Raw genomic sequence first — 14799 nt, 5'->3', positions numbered from 1 at the left:
AACGTCGCTAGGCGCCACCTCCCTGCTCTGGGCAACCCTAGTTTCTTGTCCACCCACCCCCACCCCGAGAGCCTGGTTATCCAGGCCTCTACTTCCCAATCCGCATTCCCGACTGCACCTCTGGATCGGAAATCCAAGAGGTATGAGCAATTCGTCAAGAAGATGTTCTCCTCCCTTAGTTTGGGGTTGCGGTCGGTCAACACTGCGTGCCTCTTGGGCGATTACACCCACTCCCTGTAGGATACGGTTGCAGCCGTGCTGCCTGAGTGCCCAGAGGGAGCCCGGGTGAAGCTCGCTCAAGCCCTCGCGGAGGGACGAGATGCAGCGTGGTATTCCATACGATGTGGACTAGATACCACGGACTCGCTGGGGAGAGAAATTTCAACACTGCGTGCCTCTTGGGCCGTTACACCCACTCCCTGTAGGATACGGTTGCAGCCGTGCTGCCTGAGTGCCCGGAGGGAGCCCGGGTGAAGCTCGCTCAAGCCCTCGTGGAGGGACTAGACACAGCATGGTATTCCATACGATGTGGACTGGATACCAAGGACTCGCTGGGGAGAGAAATTTCCACGTCTGTGGCGGTTCGCCGCCATGCCTGGCTGAGGTCCGCCAACTTCTCGGCCGATGTCCAGAACACCCTTATGGACATGCCGTTCGATGGCAGCCACCTCTTCGGTGGCAAGGCAGATAGTGCACTGGAACGCTTTAAGAACTCCAGGGCTACAGCCACGTCCTTGGGCATGTCGGCCCCGTGCCAGCAATATTCTGCCCAGCGCTCCTTTCGTGGCCACTGAAGGGGCACCCCCTCACGTCCTGCCAGCCACGGGCCGCAGACTGCCATTCATTACAGAGGGGGGTAAAACCCATGCAGTCGCGGGGACCTGGGCGTTGTGTGGTAAATGTATAAGGGGGGTCCCCGTGGGAGAAAGTTATGAACAAAAACAATTTAAATTTTTTTTCAAAAGACTAAGGTGGTGGTTCAAAAAGGAAAGAATGTTGTCATTTATTCAGCAACACAACATTATCATTAATGAAACATTGTTGCAATCATTACAAGAGAAATGGAAATCTGAAAATTGAAATGGCCCCAAAAAGGGAAGAAGGGAAGGGAAAGGGGGTGCTCAAAGATTGTGAAAAAGGTTAAGGATAGTACACAGACTTGAACATAATGTACATCAATACATAAGTCAACAAGGAATTAGGAGTTGTTCCAAAAACCAAACGAGCCTATATCAATTAAGGCCAATCTTTCAAAAGTACTTCAACTACGGACATTCTACGGTCACATGTGTGGTTCAATGTGATACAGGGGATGTGCCGGACGTCCAAGTATGAAGAGGCGTCGACGTTTCGACCCCTTTGTATAGGCTAGATTCAGTCCTTTGCCGGGGTCTTCATCAGGACCGTTTACAGTGGGGGAAGGAACGGAAGGGGGCCGTCCTGTCTGAAAAATTAAAAACCAATATCAATAATGGGGTATGAAGTTTTAAAAGTTTCACAGTCACTGTCCTGTATACCATAAGGGTGGCTTATTTGAAAACAAACTAGTACCATGGAGTCCGGGTCATAAGGACCTCTGGACTGAAGGAAACAAGAGTTGAGTAGGCGATAAATCAAACTCAAACTCAGTAGTGTACATCTGAAATTTATCAAAATGCCCTACTTGATTGAACGAGGGAAACATTAGCCAACAGAAGATTAATGTCTACTTAGAGTAGGTAAGTCCATAATGCAATGTGTCACCATCTCCCGGTGACTCACCACTACACGAACTTGGTGAACAAATACAATGAACTATAAGTGATTACCTTGAATTAAGTTAACCACACTCCGTCAAGATAAACATCAGCAAAAACAGTTGGCAGCGTGCTGGTGTGGTCAAAACCGCTGGACAAATCTAGATCAAACCAGATACTTTTGGTTATTGATTGTTAAGACACTGGTGTTATAACGTACCGGGTACCAGAGGGTTTAAAATTACCTAAGTTGCAGTTAAACACCTTGCAATAGGAGGAAGTGATTGCTGTCAACAATGGTGGGCGCCGCACTCGTCAATTAGCAAAATGACTGGTAAATCTAAATCAAGTCAAATGTGTCAAGACGTTAATTGAGGGAAAGCGTCTTTTTAATACACAACATAGTGATGTATCCGAAATGAGCCACATGTGCGTAGGTCCCTACCTTTTAAAAGTCCACGCAATGTCTATGTAAACCAGGCGAATCAGGATATACGCGGTGGTCATCAAATGACAAGTTAAATCTAAATCAAGCCAATTGTTTCGAGGTATTAATTAGGGAGAGGCGTCTCTATAATACACAACATGATGATAAGTTACACGCGAACCACATTTGCGTTAGTCCATACCTTTTAAAAGTCCACACGGTGTCTATGTGAACTGGGAAAGGGTGCACGCGGCGGTCGCCGAAAACATGGGTCGACTAGGTGCCTTCACAAGTATCTGAAAGGATAGAATGTAGGAGCGTTTTACCTTTAAAAACTATTCAGGACATCTACCAAAAGAGGGCAACCGATTGCAACACTTACTGGGTGTACCGGGAGCGTGGCAACAGAACTTCTTGCTGCTGGTGAAACTCCGAACTCCGTCAGCCGCTACGCGGAGTTTAGGGGCGGAGCCTATGGCGATACATCGCCAATAGAAATAGAAAAAATGTTGTCATGTGCCCACGAGAGTCGGAAGCGGAGTAGGATAATAGTCATGCGTCCTCTCCACAGTGCTTAAGGACTGTGGGTAACAATAAGCCAACAGAGGCTGAGATTACTATATCCTGAATTATGCAAAAATTATTCACATAAAAAATTGCCTAATTTATTCATATCACGCGGTATTGGTAGGTGGAACCTCAGTCATTTGCTGACAGGGCAGATTAGTCACATGTCGTTTTGTAGACTGCCATTCAGCACGGCGGCGGGCGTGGTTACCGTCGTGGCGGTAACAGGGGACAACAGCGCGGCCAGTCCACATCCACCCCCGCAGCATCCGCCTCAAAGCCTTCCTAGTCCGAGCTTTCAGGCCCACTTGACGCCAGTGGGGGCAGGGTTCGCCATCACCTCCTCCACTGGTGCTCCATCACATCGGACAGGTGGGTGCTGCAAATCGTCCGAAGGGGTTACTCCCTCCCCTTCAAGGCGACTCCTCCAGCCATGCCACTGCAGTACCACCGCGTGTTGGGGGGATCACTTGCAACTTCTGCAAGAGAAAGTTACGGCCCTCTTGGACAAGGGGGCCATCGAGCTCGTTCCTGGGCCAGAAGTAGGGTGTGGTTGTTACTCCCACTACTTTCTGGTTACCAAGAAGGGCAAAGGGGGCCTACGCCCTATCTTGGACCTGTGGAACGTCAATGGCTTCCTCTGGAAGGAGAAGTTCAAGATGCTGACTTTGGCTCAGGTCTTAGCTGCCCTAGACCTGGGAGACTGAATGGTAGCTTTGGACTTGCAGGACGTCTATTTCCACATTCCCGTCCTCCCGGCCCACCGGCGCTACCTGCGGTTCACGGTAGGCCACGAGCACTTTCAGTTTACTGTGATCCCCTTCGGCCTTACCAGTGCCCCACGGGTGTTCACGAAAGTGATGGCGGTGGTCGCAGCTCATCTGCGCAGGTTAGGGGTTTCAGTCTTCCCCTACCTCGACGACTGGTTGTTGAAGGAGGGCTCGCCCCAGACAGTCGTCAGCCACCTCCAGACTACGGCCGACCTCCTGCATCTGCTGGGGTTCTCCATAAATGTGCCGAAGTCGCACCTGTGTCCCTCTCAGAAGCTCCTCTTCATCAGAGCAGTTCTAGACTCGGCGCAGTTTCGGGTTTATCCTCCCGAACAGCGGGTTCGGGATATTCAGGCTCTGATTCTGATCTTTCAGCCATTATCCCGAGTCTCGGTCAGGTTGACGCTGCGGTTTCTGAGGCTGAATGCCTCCTGCATCCTTCTGGTGCACCATGCCAGGTGGCAGATGCGGGCTCTACAGTGGAACCTGAAGTTTCAGTGGGCCCAGCATCAGGGCAACTTGTCCGACCATGTCTTGATCTCGGAGGGCACTGCAAGACAGTTGCAGTGGTGGCTCACGGACCGCGATTGGGTCAGCGGCAGATCCCTCTCCTTACCCCAACCAGATCACATAGTTGTAACGGACGGGTCCTTCCAGGGCTGGGGGGGCCACATGGGAGAGGCGGAGATCAGAGGGCTCTGGTCTCTGGCGGAGTCCCGGCTCCACATCAACCTTCTGGAGCTGCGGGCGATCCGGCTTGAACTGAAGGCATTCCTCCCCTCTGTCCAGGGGAGTGTAGTGCAGGTGTTCACGGACAACACCACCGCCATGTCGTACTCCAACAAACAGGGCGTGGTGGGGTTGTGGACCCTATGCCAGGAGGCTCTGAGCCTCTGGCAGTGGCTGGAACATCAGGGCGTGACCCTGGTGGTTCAACACCTGGCAGGTTCCCTGAACGCCAGGGCGGACGAACTCAGCCGTCGGTGCATGATGGATCACGAATGGCGTCTGAGCTCGGACATGGTACAAGGTCTCTTTCAGCAGTGGGGAGAGCCTTGGTTAGATCTATTCGCCACAGAAGAGAACGCACAATGTCATCAGTTCTGCGCGTTGGAATTTCCAAGGCGGCACTCGCTCGGAGACGCTTTTCGTCACGAGTGGAGTTGCAGTCTGTTGTACGCCTTTCCGCCTATACCACTTCTGCCCCGAGTGCTGTAGAAGATCAGATGCGACTCGGCCCAAGTCATCCTTGTGGCTCCGGACTGGGCACGAAGATACTGGTATCCCGAGCTACTCAGCATGTCAGTCGATCCCCCGATTCGTCTGCCTCTTCAGGAGGACCTTCTGTCGCAGCATCAGGGTACGGTCCTCCACCCGAACCTGTCCAGCCTCCACCTCCATGCGTGGAGATTGAGTGGCGACAGTTGAGGCCATTTGACTTGCCTCCTGTAGTTTGTGATGTTATTCTGGCAGCCGGGCGTTCCTCCACAAAATGGGTATACGCCTGCAGGTGGAACAAATTTGTGGCATGGTGTACAGCAAAGGCTGTGGATCCACTCTCTGCCCCTCTTTCTGAGGTTCTCCTCTTTCTTCTTTCTCTTGCCCAGCAGGGCTCTGCTCTGGGCACTATCAAGGGCTACCTCTCTGCCATTTCCGCCTTCTTAAGGCTCCCTGATCAGCCCTCTTTGTTCAAATCCCCAGTTGTAAATAGGTTCTTGAAGGGCATCCCTCATATGTTCCCCCCTGTTCCTTTCGTGATGCCTCAGTGGGACTTGAACCTTGTTTTGACTTATCTGATGTGCGCTCCCTTCGAGCCACTTCATATCTGTTCTCTTCGTCTTCTTACCCTTAAGATTGCATTCCTGGTTGCCATCACCTCTGCCAGGAGAGTGAGTGAGCTCCAGGCCCTTTCTTCACAACCTCCTTTCCTTTCTGTCCATCCGGACAAAGTTGTGTTGCGGACGCGACCCTCTTTCCTGCCCAAGGTAGTCACAGCCTTCCACATCGGGCAGTCCATCACCTTGCCCACCTTCTTTCCGCCTCTGCATCCCTCGAAAGAGGAAGAGAGGCTCCACTGTCTGGACCCGAAACGTGCGCTCTGATACTATCTGGATCACACACGCCAGTTCCGGGTGGATGACCAACTCTTTGTTGGTTACGTGGGCACTAAGAAGGGACGGGCGGTGCACATACGGACCATTTCCCGATGGGTTGTCTTGCGCATCAAGGCTTGTTATTCACTGGCTAAAAAGGAGCCTCCTGTGGGGCTGCGTGCCCATTCCACTCGGGCCACGGCGGCTACTACTGCCCTGGGTCGGGGAGTCCCCTTGCAGGACATCTGTCAGGCAGCTACGTGGGTCTCGCTGCACACGTTTGCAAGACACTACTGCCTGGACAGCCAAGTCCGGAGAGATGGCTTTTTCGGCCGTTCTGTTCTACAGGACTTTCTGGTGTGATTATTGGTTCGCAGGCCCACCACCGGGGTTGCACAAGTTACTTACCTTCGGTAAATATATATCTGTAAGAAACAGTAGTTAGTATTAGATTCCTTACCGCCCCACCCATCCTCCCCGTTCTGCGAACCGATATCTATATAAGGTCATCCCCTTTTAGGGCTCTAGCCTAATGACACCAGTGTTGGTTTTTATCATGGCTCTGCGTTTCTGGTGCGGAAAAGCTGTGTATAAGAACTGACGTCAGCGTGCGAGGGCGGCGTCAAAGTACTCCGGCGACGTCATCCCGGCGCGAACGATGCCAACGACGGACGCGGAGCCGCAGATGACGCCTACCGACGTGCAGAGGTACTGCTACGCAAAAATGTATGGATCCAGACTGACGCCTGGGGATATTCTAAGGTAAGGAATCTAATACTAACTACTGTTTCTTACAGATATATCGTTACCGAAGGTAAGTAACTTGTGCTTCAAGGCACTTCTTGTTGTTCGAGCCCAATGTGGACGCTGAGGGAGTGGTGAGGATGATTTTTCATGTGCCTTGAACGCTTGCTGATATCTCTGGAGTTCTATTAATGCCATCCATTCATGGACATTTTCACAGTACTCACACTGCAGAGTGTAAGGTTGAAAGAACGCCTCTTGTTGACTTAGTTCCTGTTCTCTGGGAATAATGGCATTTTTTGCTGATGCTGAGATATGTTGCTCAAGTCAGCGGAGGTGACTGGAAGGTTCTTTTCCTGATATATGTCTTTCCTACCCATTTTGCAGGTCCCTTTGGTAATCTTCAAACGAGAGAAGGAACTGGCTCGGAAACTCGAGTTTGATGGTGTTTACATCACAGAACAGCCTGAAGATGATGACATCAAAGGCCAGTGGGACCGCCTGGTTCTGAACACTCCGTAAGTAAAGCACTGTGCTGTACAGTACCCTCTGGACTCTAGGGCAAGGTATTAAATCACCGTTGATATCTTATCTCAGGGCTCAGACATGTGTTTAAACGCATCCAACAAGTTGAAAATATTGCCACGAGCAGCTCAGCCTGGCACAAATGAACGAAGTGGGTTTTGCATTCCTCACTGCTAAGGCAAGATAAACTCATACTCTAGGCGGAAATTGCCACTTGCAGTCTTGGCTAAAGAGCACTTTATGTTATGTATTGTCAGAAACATATCATGTATGGAACCTATTTATTATTTAGGATGCCATTATAGTCTGTAATTATTTGCATGCGATTCCTCCGCTCTAAGTAGAGACTTTAATAAATAAGAAGCTCACAGGTTGGGCTATTTTATAAGTTAGTTGTTGGATTACGATAAGTTACATTTTCTTTTCTCCTCAGATAATCCAGACCTTAGGCAGAGGTTGTTATTTCACAGCACAAATTTTTAAAAAAGAACTACCATTTTCTAAAGGTGTGTGGCCTTTCCCTCACTCACCCACAACATTCTTTCTTTAGCTTGTGCACACTCCATCCTGATCTCAGAATTACCTCTGTACCAAACCTGTCTAATGTCTCTTTTTCCTTTTGAAGATCCTTTCCAAGCAACTACTGGGACAAATTTGTGAAGAGAAAGGTACGTCATTTACTCTACTTCTTTCTCTCTTTAATGCATGCTGTTAGAAAATAACATTTCATTCAATCTTCCATTTCTTACAAGAAGGGTTCCATGTGGCTGCTTGGATATGATGTTGTTCAACTTAATCACAATTAAGGCTCCCGGTTTTATGGAATTTATTTTTTGGACATTTCAATCTGTATTTGTCCATATTTATTTTTTGCTAATTTTATTTGTATTTATCCATATTTAGTTTGTGTTTTGTGGAAAAATGAAGGTGAAATTAGAATATTTCCACATTAATTTAACTGATAAATATGCACTCATATTTGAATGTCTGCCAAGTTTCAAATCTGTGAACACCCGCAGAAGATAAATCAATGCAATGCAATAAATCAATGCAATGCACTTATATGTAAATATTCACATTTCAGTATCAACCTTGTGCATATCTCCTGCTGGTAAAGCCTCATTACCCCAGTATTGGAACTTTCATAGATTCCCATGCTTTGTATCATTCCCCGTCGTCGGAATGGGAGTCTCGGTAACAAAAAAAAATACCATAGCTGTAGGTACAAAAGACAATGGAAAAAGGCCTAGGCCTCATTACCTTTTGTAGCATATCACCCTCTTTGTGTAAAAGAGACCAAACTTTTGGCCTCAGCCAATCAGAAGTGCCTCACCGCTTAGAACCTTCCTGAAGGAACCTCAGAGCCTCAGATTTTCTACCGCACGTTGTGCTAGGGAGTCTCCATTGAGCTCTGCTCAACTTCTACTCTTCTACAGGATTTCATCAGGTTTTTTCAACAGTTTTTTCTTCAGGATCTTTGGGATTCTTCTCAGGATTGTTGCTGCCTGACAGTATGTTGGAGATTGAGAAGAAAAAAGCGCTTTTCAAGCCTTGTTCCTCCTGTGGCAAGAAAAGGCTGTTTGTGGAGGATAAGCATGAGAACTGCATCTATTGCCTCTATCCTGACCACCAGGTAGCTAAATGTGCAATCTGTCGCTCCTTTTCTGCCAAAACCCTCCGGGACCGTGAGGGTAGGCTCCTGACATGGCTGCAAAGGCTTAAATCGAGGAAGGATACTGTCTCCAGTGACAGTGAAGATGCTGGATCGATGGCTTCTACTAGAAGGTCAGTGAAAAGGGGTAGGGGTTCCCCTTCTTCTTCTGTCAGTCGATCTTCTAAGGCCTCAAAAAAGACCCCCAGTGAGTCTGAGAGCCAAGGTCCCAGCAAATCTCCTCACGGAAGTGTAAAGGAGAGGGATGGACCTTCTACGCAGTCTACTGGCGCGAAGACTTCCACAGCCTTCAAAACGCCTCAAAGCCAGTCTTCTGAGAGGGCTTCTAGGTCCTCGACGACGAAGACGTCGACAGCGGGAGTCCCGTCGACTAAATCATCTAAGGCTCCGTCAACGGGAGGTTCGTCGACGACGAGACCGTCGACGGCGGAGAAGGCGCCGACGACGAAGGTACCGGCTTCACAAGTGTCGACGAAGGAGCCGTCGACGAAGGAGCCGTCGACGACGAGAGCCCCGTCGACGCCCAAGATCCAGTCGACGGCGAAGGACCCGTCGACGACGAAGACTCAGTCGACGACGAAGGCCCCGTCGACGACGAAGGCCCCGTCGACGAAAGCCCCGTCGACGATGATACCAACGAGGGCGACGACGACAGTGTCGACGACGAGAGTTCCGTCGACGACAATGACGACGGTGTCGTCGACGACGGTCTCGTCGACGAGGGCGTCGACGACGACTACGATGACTATGACGACGGCTGGTGTGTCCACAGTCTCGTCGACGACAACGTCCACGACGCCTATCTCGACGGCGTATGTACAACCGTCGACGACGGAACCCACGATCTTGGCCACAGAAAAGCGTATCACCATTTCTGTGACGCGGATAACGCCTGAGATGACTTCTCCAAGGGCAGTGTCCCCTCTGCTACCAACAATGCTCTTGCAAGAGGGTCAATCAGAGGAAGATGACCAAGATGCATATAGTTATGCCAATAGTCCTTCGCAACTATTTGTCAAATGCCAGGACACCGACTCAGAGGGCGAATACACCCGCGAGGGGCATGATCATGGTCAGCATCATCAACAGCACTCTGACCAGGGAATGGTTTCAGTGCCAACATCTTTCCTACAGGATCTACATAGGATGCTACAGGACTATAAGTCTAAGGCCAGTAGACCTTTGCCAAATACGTCAACACCTGCTACGCCTTCCACGACTCAGGCGTCATTGGTGCCACCTACGCTCTCGGCTCCAACCTCTCCACAGCCTCAAACAGCCATCCCTCAGGATTCCTTTGGGGTACCAAGATCACATGATGTTGATGAATCCTCGGATGAGGATCAACATTCGGATCACGTCTCTATTCCCGACACGGAATATGATGAGTACATTATTGACAATCCCGCATCGCCAAATCCGGACCCGGCGGACTCCCCGCCAGTGGATATTGGAGGTTTCCATCAGCTAATGGAGAGGGCGGCGGCAAGATTTAAGCTAGCAATGCCTAAAGTCACCACGGATTGCTTCTTATATGACTTTAAAGAACCTTTCCAGAAAAATGCCAGATCTATTCCGATTGTGGATCATGTATGGAAAGAGGGCCTAAAGACCATGACACACCCGGCGACGGTGGTGCCGGTGCTACCGCGTCTGGAAAAGAAATATAGAGCAACCGATGATGCCCCAGCGGCCTTGACAGGTCATCCGAAACCAGACTCTGTAATCTCGCAGGCAGCGCAGAGGAAATCGCGCAACCCTTCAGCACCGCTGACAACTCCTCCGGACAAGGAAGGACGGAGATTAGATAATGTGGGGAAAAGATTCTCAGCGATGGCGAGTTTGCTGGTGCGAGCAGCTAATGCCTTAGCCATCCTGGGTAGGTACGACCGTCAACTCTGGTGCGATGTCTCCCCGTACCTTGACCAGCTACCTCCTGAATCTATGTCGGAGGCAAAGAAAGTTTTGAAAGAGGGAGAAGCAACGTCGATGGAAATAATCGATTGTGCAATGGACATTGCGACTACGGCATTCCGTTCACTAGCTGGAGCGGCAGTGCTCCGTCGCCAAGGGTGGCTGAAAGCTACTTGGTTCCGACCAGAGGTCCAGAACAAAGTGTTGGATCTTCCCTTTGATGGTGAGGCTCTATTCGGCAAACTTATTGACGACACCCTGCAAGATATTAAAAAAGACACAGAGACCGCTAGGTCTTTAGGAACACTTCAGTACAGGAAGTCCCCCTTCAAGGGAGCCAGAGGCAGAGGTGGTACGTATAGAGGATCCTTCCAACAACAACGGTATTCCAACACAGGATCCGGTTCCCAACAGCACCGCCAATCTTACCAACAGCGGCAAGGCCAGTCTACCAACTACTCCAGGCCTTACAGTAAAGGAAAGCAGGGTGCGCGAGGACGAGATTCGTCCAAGCGCCAATAGCGGCCTCCTGGCTCTTCCTACTGGACCCTCCTCCAGGAAATCATCAGTTGGAGGCAGGGTCAACAAATACCTTCACAACCTGTCCCTAATAACATCGGACCGTTGGGTGCTCAACATCATTCGGAAAGGGCATACCTTAGAGTTCACTCAAGTTCCGCCACCCAAGCCCCCGACAGCCACTCCTTCAAAACACCAGCGTCTCCTTCGGCTCGAGGTTCAACAAATGCTCCGAAAAGGGGCGATAGAGCCAGTTCCATCGAACCAAAGAAACCAGGGATTTTATTCCAGGTTCTTCCTGGTGAGGAAAACGCTCGACAAGTGGCGTCCCATTTTAGACCTCAGGGGGCTAAACACCTATCTCATCTCTCTGTCCTTCAGGATGGTGTCCCTCCAGGACATCTTGAAACTAATTAACCCGGGAGATTACATGGCCACACTCGATCTCGAAGATGCCTATTTTCATGTGCCGATTCACCCAGCACACAGAAGGTTTCTGCGATTCACAGTAGCCAAGAGCCATTACCAATTCAGGGTTTTACCCTTTGGACTCCGTTCAGCCCCAAGGATATTCACGAAAGTGCTGGCTCCAGTAGCGGCTTTCCTGCGGAGGCACAAGTTTCAAGTCTTCCCCTATCTGGACGACTGGCTGCTGAAGGCTCCGTCCAGAGAGGCAGCGCTACAGGCGGTTCAAGCGTGTACCAATTTATTCCGAAACCTGGGTCTCACTCTAAACGACGAGAAATCTTGCCAGATCCCGTCCAGAAGAGCCCGGTTTCTGGGAGCCATCTTGGACTCAAAGCTTTCACGAGCTTTTCCTACTCTGGAAAGGAGGCACAAGTTACAGACGATGGCCCAAGACTTACAAACAAAAAAGTCTCTTTCAGTTCGCCGCTACAAGTCTCTGCTGGGAGTAATATCGTCGTGCATTCCACTGATTCCCCATTGCAGACTGAGGATGCGTCCCTTGCAGGAACAACTGGACAATCAATGGCGGCAAGTCCACGGTTCCTTCGACGACAAAGTGGTGATCACTCCGGAAATGAAGAATGCGGCCCTATGGTGGACAGACCTAGACAACTTGTCCCAAGGCCTATCCTTCGCAAGCGACCCGTCTCCACAAGTGATAACGACGGATGCGTCGTTGGAAGGTTGGGGAGCAGTGCTGCAGGACCTTCATGTCAGTGGTCATTGGTCACCCCAGGAGAAATGCCTCCACATCAACCTGTTAGAACTCAGGGCGATACGTCTGGCTCTGCAATCGTTTCTTCCTCTCCTGGAGGGTTCACAGGTGCTTATCAGGACGGACAACACCACGGCCATGCACTATATGAACAAGGAAGGAGGGACCAGATCGCGCCCATTGTCACAGGAAGCCCAGCAGATTTGGGAATGGGCTATCCGACACAACATGTCTCTGATGGCGGAACACTTGCCGGGCGTTCTCAACGAAAACGCCGACAAACTGGGCAGGTCATCCTCGGTCACCCACGAATGGGAGTTGAATCAAGACATTCTGGAACAAATCTTCAGCCGGTGGGGAAGACCGGACATCGACCTGTTTGCCACCCCGACCAACAACAAATGCCGGTCTTACGCAAGCAGGCTTCCCCATCCAAATTCTCTGGGAAATGCCCTTTTGATACCCTGGTCGAAGACATTTGTCTACGCTTTTCCTCCCATTCCTCTAATACCACGACTAATCAAGAAATTCAAGATGGAACCGTGCAGGATGATCCTGATAGCCCCGGCTTGGCCGAGGCAGTTCTGGTTCACGGAGCTCCATCTGCTGTCGATCGCTCCTCCTTTACCTCTCCAAATTCTGCCGGACCTTCTCACGATGTCCGAAGGACAGATTCTACATCCAGACCCTCAGTCGTTACACCTGACTCCATGGCTCCTGAGCAGCGAGAATTTATGAACCTGCCATTGTCTAAGGAAGTTAGGGAGGTTTTGTCCCAAGCAAGGGCCCCTTCCACTAACAAAACTTACCGCCTTAAGTGGAAAAGATTCTGTTGTTGGTGTCGACAGCAACACATTGATCCATTCAATTCCAAACCTCATCAGGTCCGCCCGTACCTACTATCCTTGGCCAAGTCTGGTCTGGCCCACTCATCAATTAAAGTCCATTTGGCTGCTTTGTCACGATTCAGGAGGACGGACTCTGGACCTTCATTATGGTCTTCAAGGATAATCAAACAGTTTCTTAAAGGTCTGTTCAGGGTCTATCCACCGGTGAGACCACCTCCACCAACGTGGCATTTGAATCTGGTCCTTTCTCAACTCATGAAGGGCCCATTCGAACCAGTCCATCGTTCTGACATCAAATACCTTTCGTGGAAATTGGCTCTTCTCCTCGCTCTCACGTCGGCTCGGCGTGTAGGGGAGTTACAGGCCTTGACCATTCAGGAACCTTTCCTTCAATTCAAAAGGAACACTGTCATCATGAGGACTTACCCTAGGTTCATGCCAAAGGTCCCCTCGGACTTCCATTTGAATGAACCGGTCATTCTGAAAACGTTTTTTCCTCAGCCTTCCACACCGGCGGAAAAAGCCTTGCATTCACTGGATGTACAGCGATGCTTGAAGTTTTACTTACAGCGTACTAAGGATTTTCGAAAATCTACCCAACTGTTTGTGGCCTTCGGGGGACCAAGTAAAGGCCTTCCAATCTCCAAACAGGGTGTTTCAAGGTGGATCACAAGTGCTATATTACATTGTCACAGGGCTGCTGGTAAGCCTCTGACTGGAAAGATACGAGCGCATTCCACAAGATCTGTGGCTTCCTCCACAGCACTCTTCGCAGGGGTGCAAATTAAGGACATCTGCAGAGCTGCAACCTGGAGCAGCGTCCACACTTTTACCAAGCACTACTGCTTGGAATCTCTGCAGCAGGAGGATGCAGCAGTTGGACAGGCTGTCCTGAGGAACCTCTTCCACTAATGGTGAGCTTTCCTATCTTCCCACCTTCCATTTTTTCACATTTTGTATCTAATGTCATGTTGTCTACTGCTATTATTTACGATGCAAAATGTGATTATCTTGCTACTGCTTACTACTCTGATACAAAGCATGGGCATCTATGAAAGTTCCAATACTGGGGTAAGAAAACAAGTTACTTACCTGTAACTTTAGTTCCCCAATATTGGTAACTTTCATAGATTCCCATGCGCCCACCCACCTCCCCGGGGAAAGCTCAGCCTACAGCACAGATGGTGTCTCAGTACACAACGGCTACGAAAATCTGAGGCTCTGAGGTTCCTTCAGGAAGGTTCTAAGTGGTGAGGCACTTCTGATTGGCTGAGGCCAAAAGTTTGGTCTCTTTTACACAAAGAGGGTGATATGCTACAAAAGGTATTGAGGCCTAGGCCTTTTTCCATTGTCTTTTGTACCTACAGCTATGGTATTTTTTTTTGTTACCGAGACTCCCATTCCGACGACGGGGAATGATACAAAGCATGGGAATCTATGAAAGTTACCAATACTGGGGAACTAAAGTTACAGGTAAGTAACTTGTTTTCTTACCAACAATCCTTTCTTTTTTAAACCCTCTTACCTATCAATCCATACAGCTATTGACCTGGCAGGCATGGCAGACAGTATTTAGAATTACTGAAAAAGCAACCTATTTTCCGTTTTTATCCACAATTAAAAATAAATACAGACAAGAAAATAAATGTTTCTGTCTGGATTTATCTGTAAAAATCAGTAAAAACGGAAAACAGGGAGTCCTAATCACAATCCATAAAGCTTGACTGGATATGCCAAGTCAGGAACCTCTTAAAAGTATGTGTGCACCCATTTGTTTATGTTGAAACATTTGATCCAAAGT

The 14799-nt window shown here is 49.6% G+C and overlaps 1 protein-coding gene across 11 annotated transcripts in view; it reads left to right on the top strand.

Moving 5' to 3' along the window:
- Nucleotides 1–14799, top strand: part of RYR1 (ryanodine receptor 1) — a 1215008-nt gene that overhangs the window by 1109448 nt on the left and 90761 nt on the right. For all 11 annotated transcript variants that reach the window (XM_086938669.1, XM_086938668.1, XM_086938662.1 and 8 more), the window contains 2 exons: nt 6725–6855; nt 7488–7530. In XM_086938669.1, the coding sequence (XP_086794795.1) occupies nt 6725–6855; nt 7488–7530 (174 nt within the window). The remainder of the gene's footprint in view (nt 1–6724; nt 6856–7487; nt 7531–14799) is intronic.

The sequence above is a fragment of the Lissotriton vulgaris genome, chromosome 9, assembly GCF_964263255.1.
Source record: "Lissotriton vulgaris chromosome 9, aLisVul1.2, whole genome shotgun sequence".
In the NCBI taxonomy this organism is placed as follows: domain Eukaryota; kingdom Metazoa; phylum Chordata; class Amphibia; order Caudata; family Salamandridae; genus Lissotriton; species Lissotriton vulgaris.
Note: the sequence above shows the minus strand (reverse complement) of the source record. Positions and strands in the feature narration are given on the sequence as shown.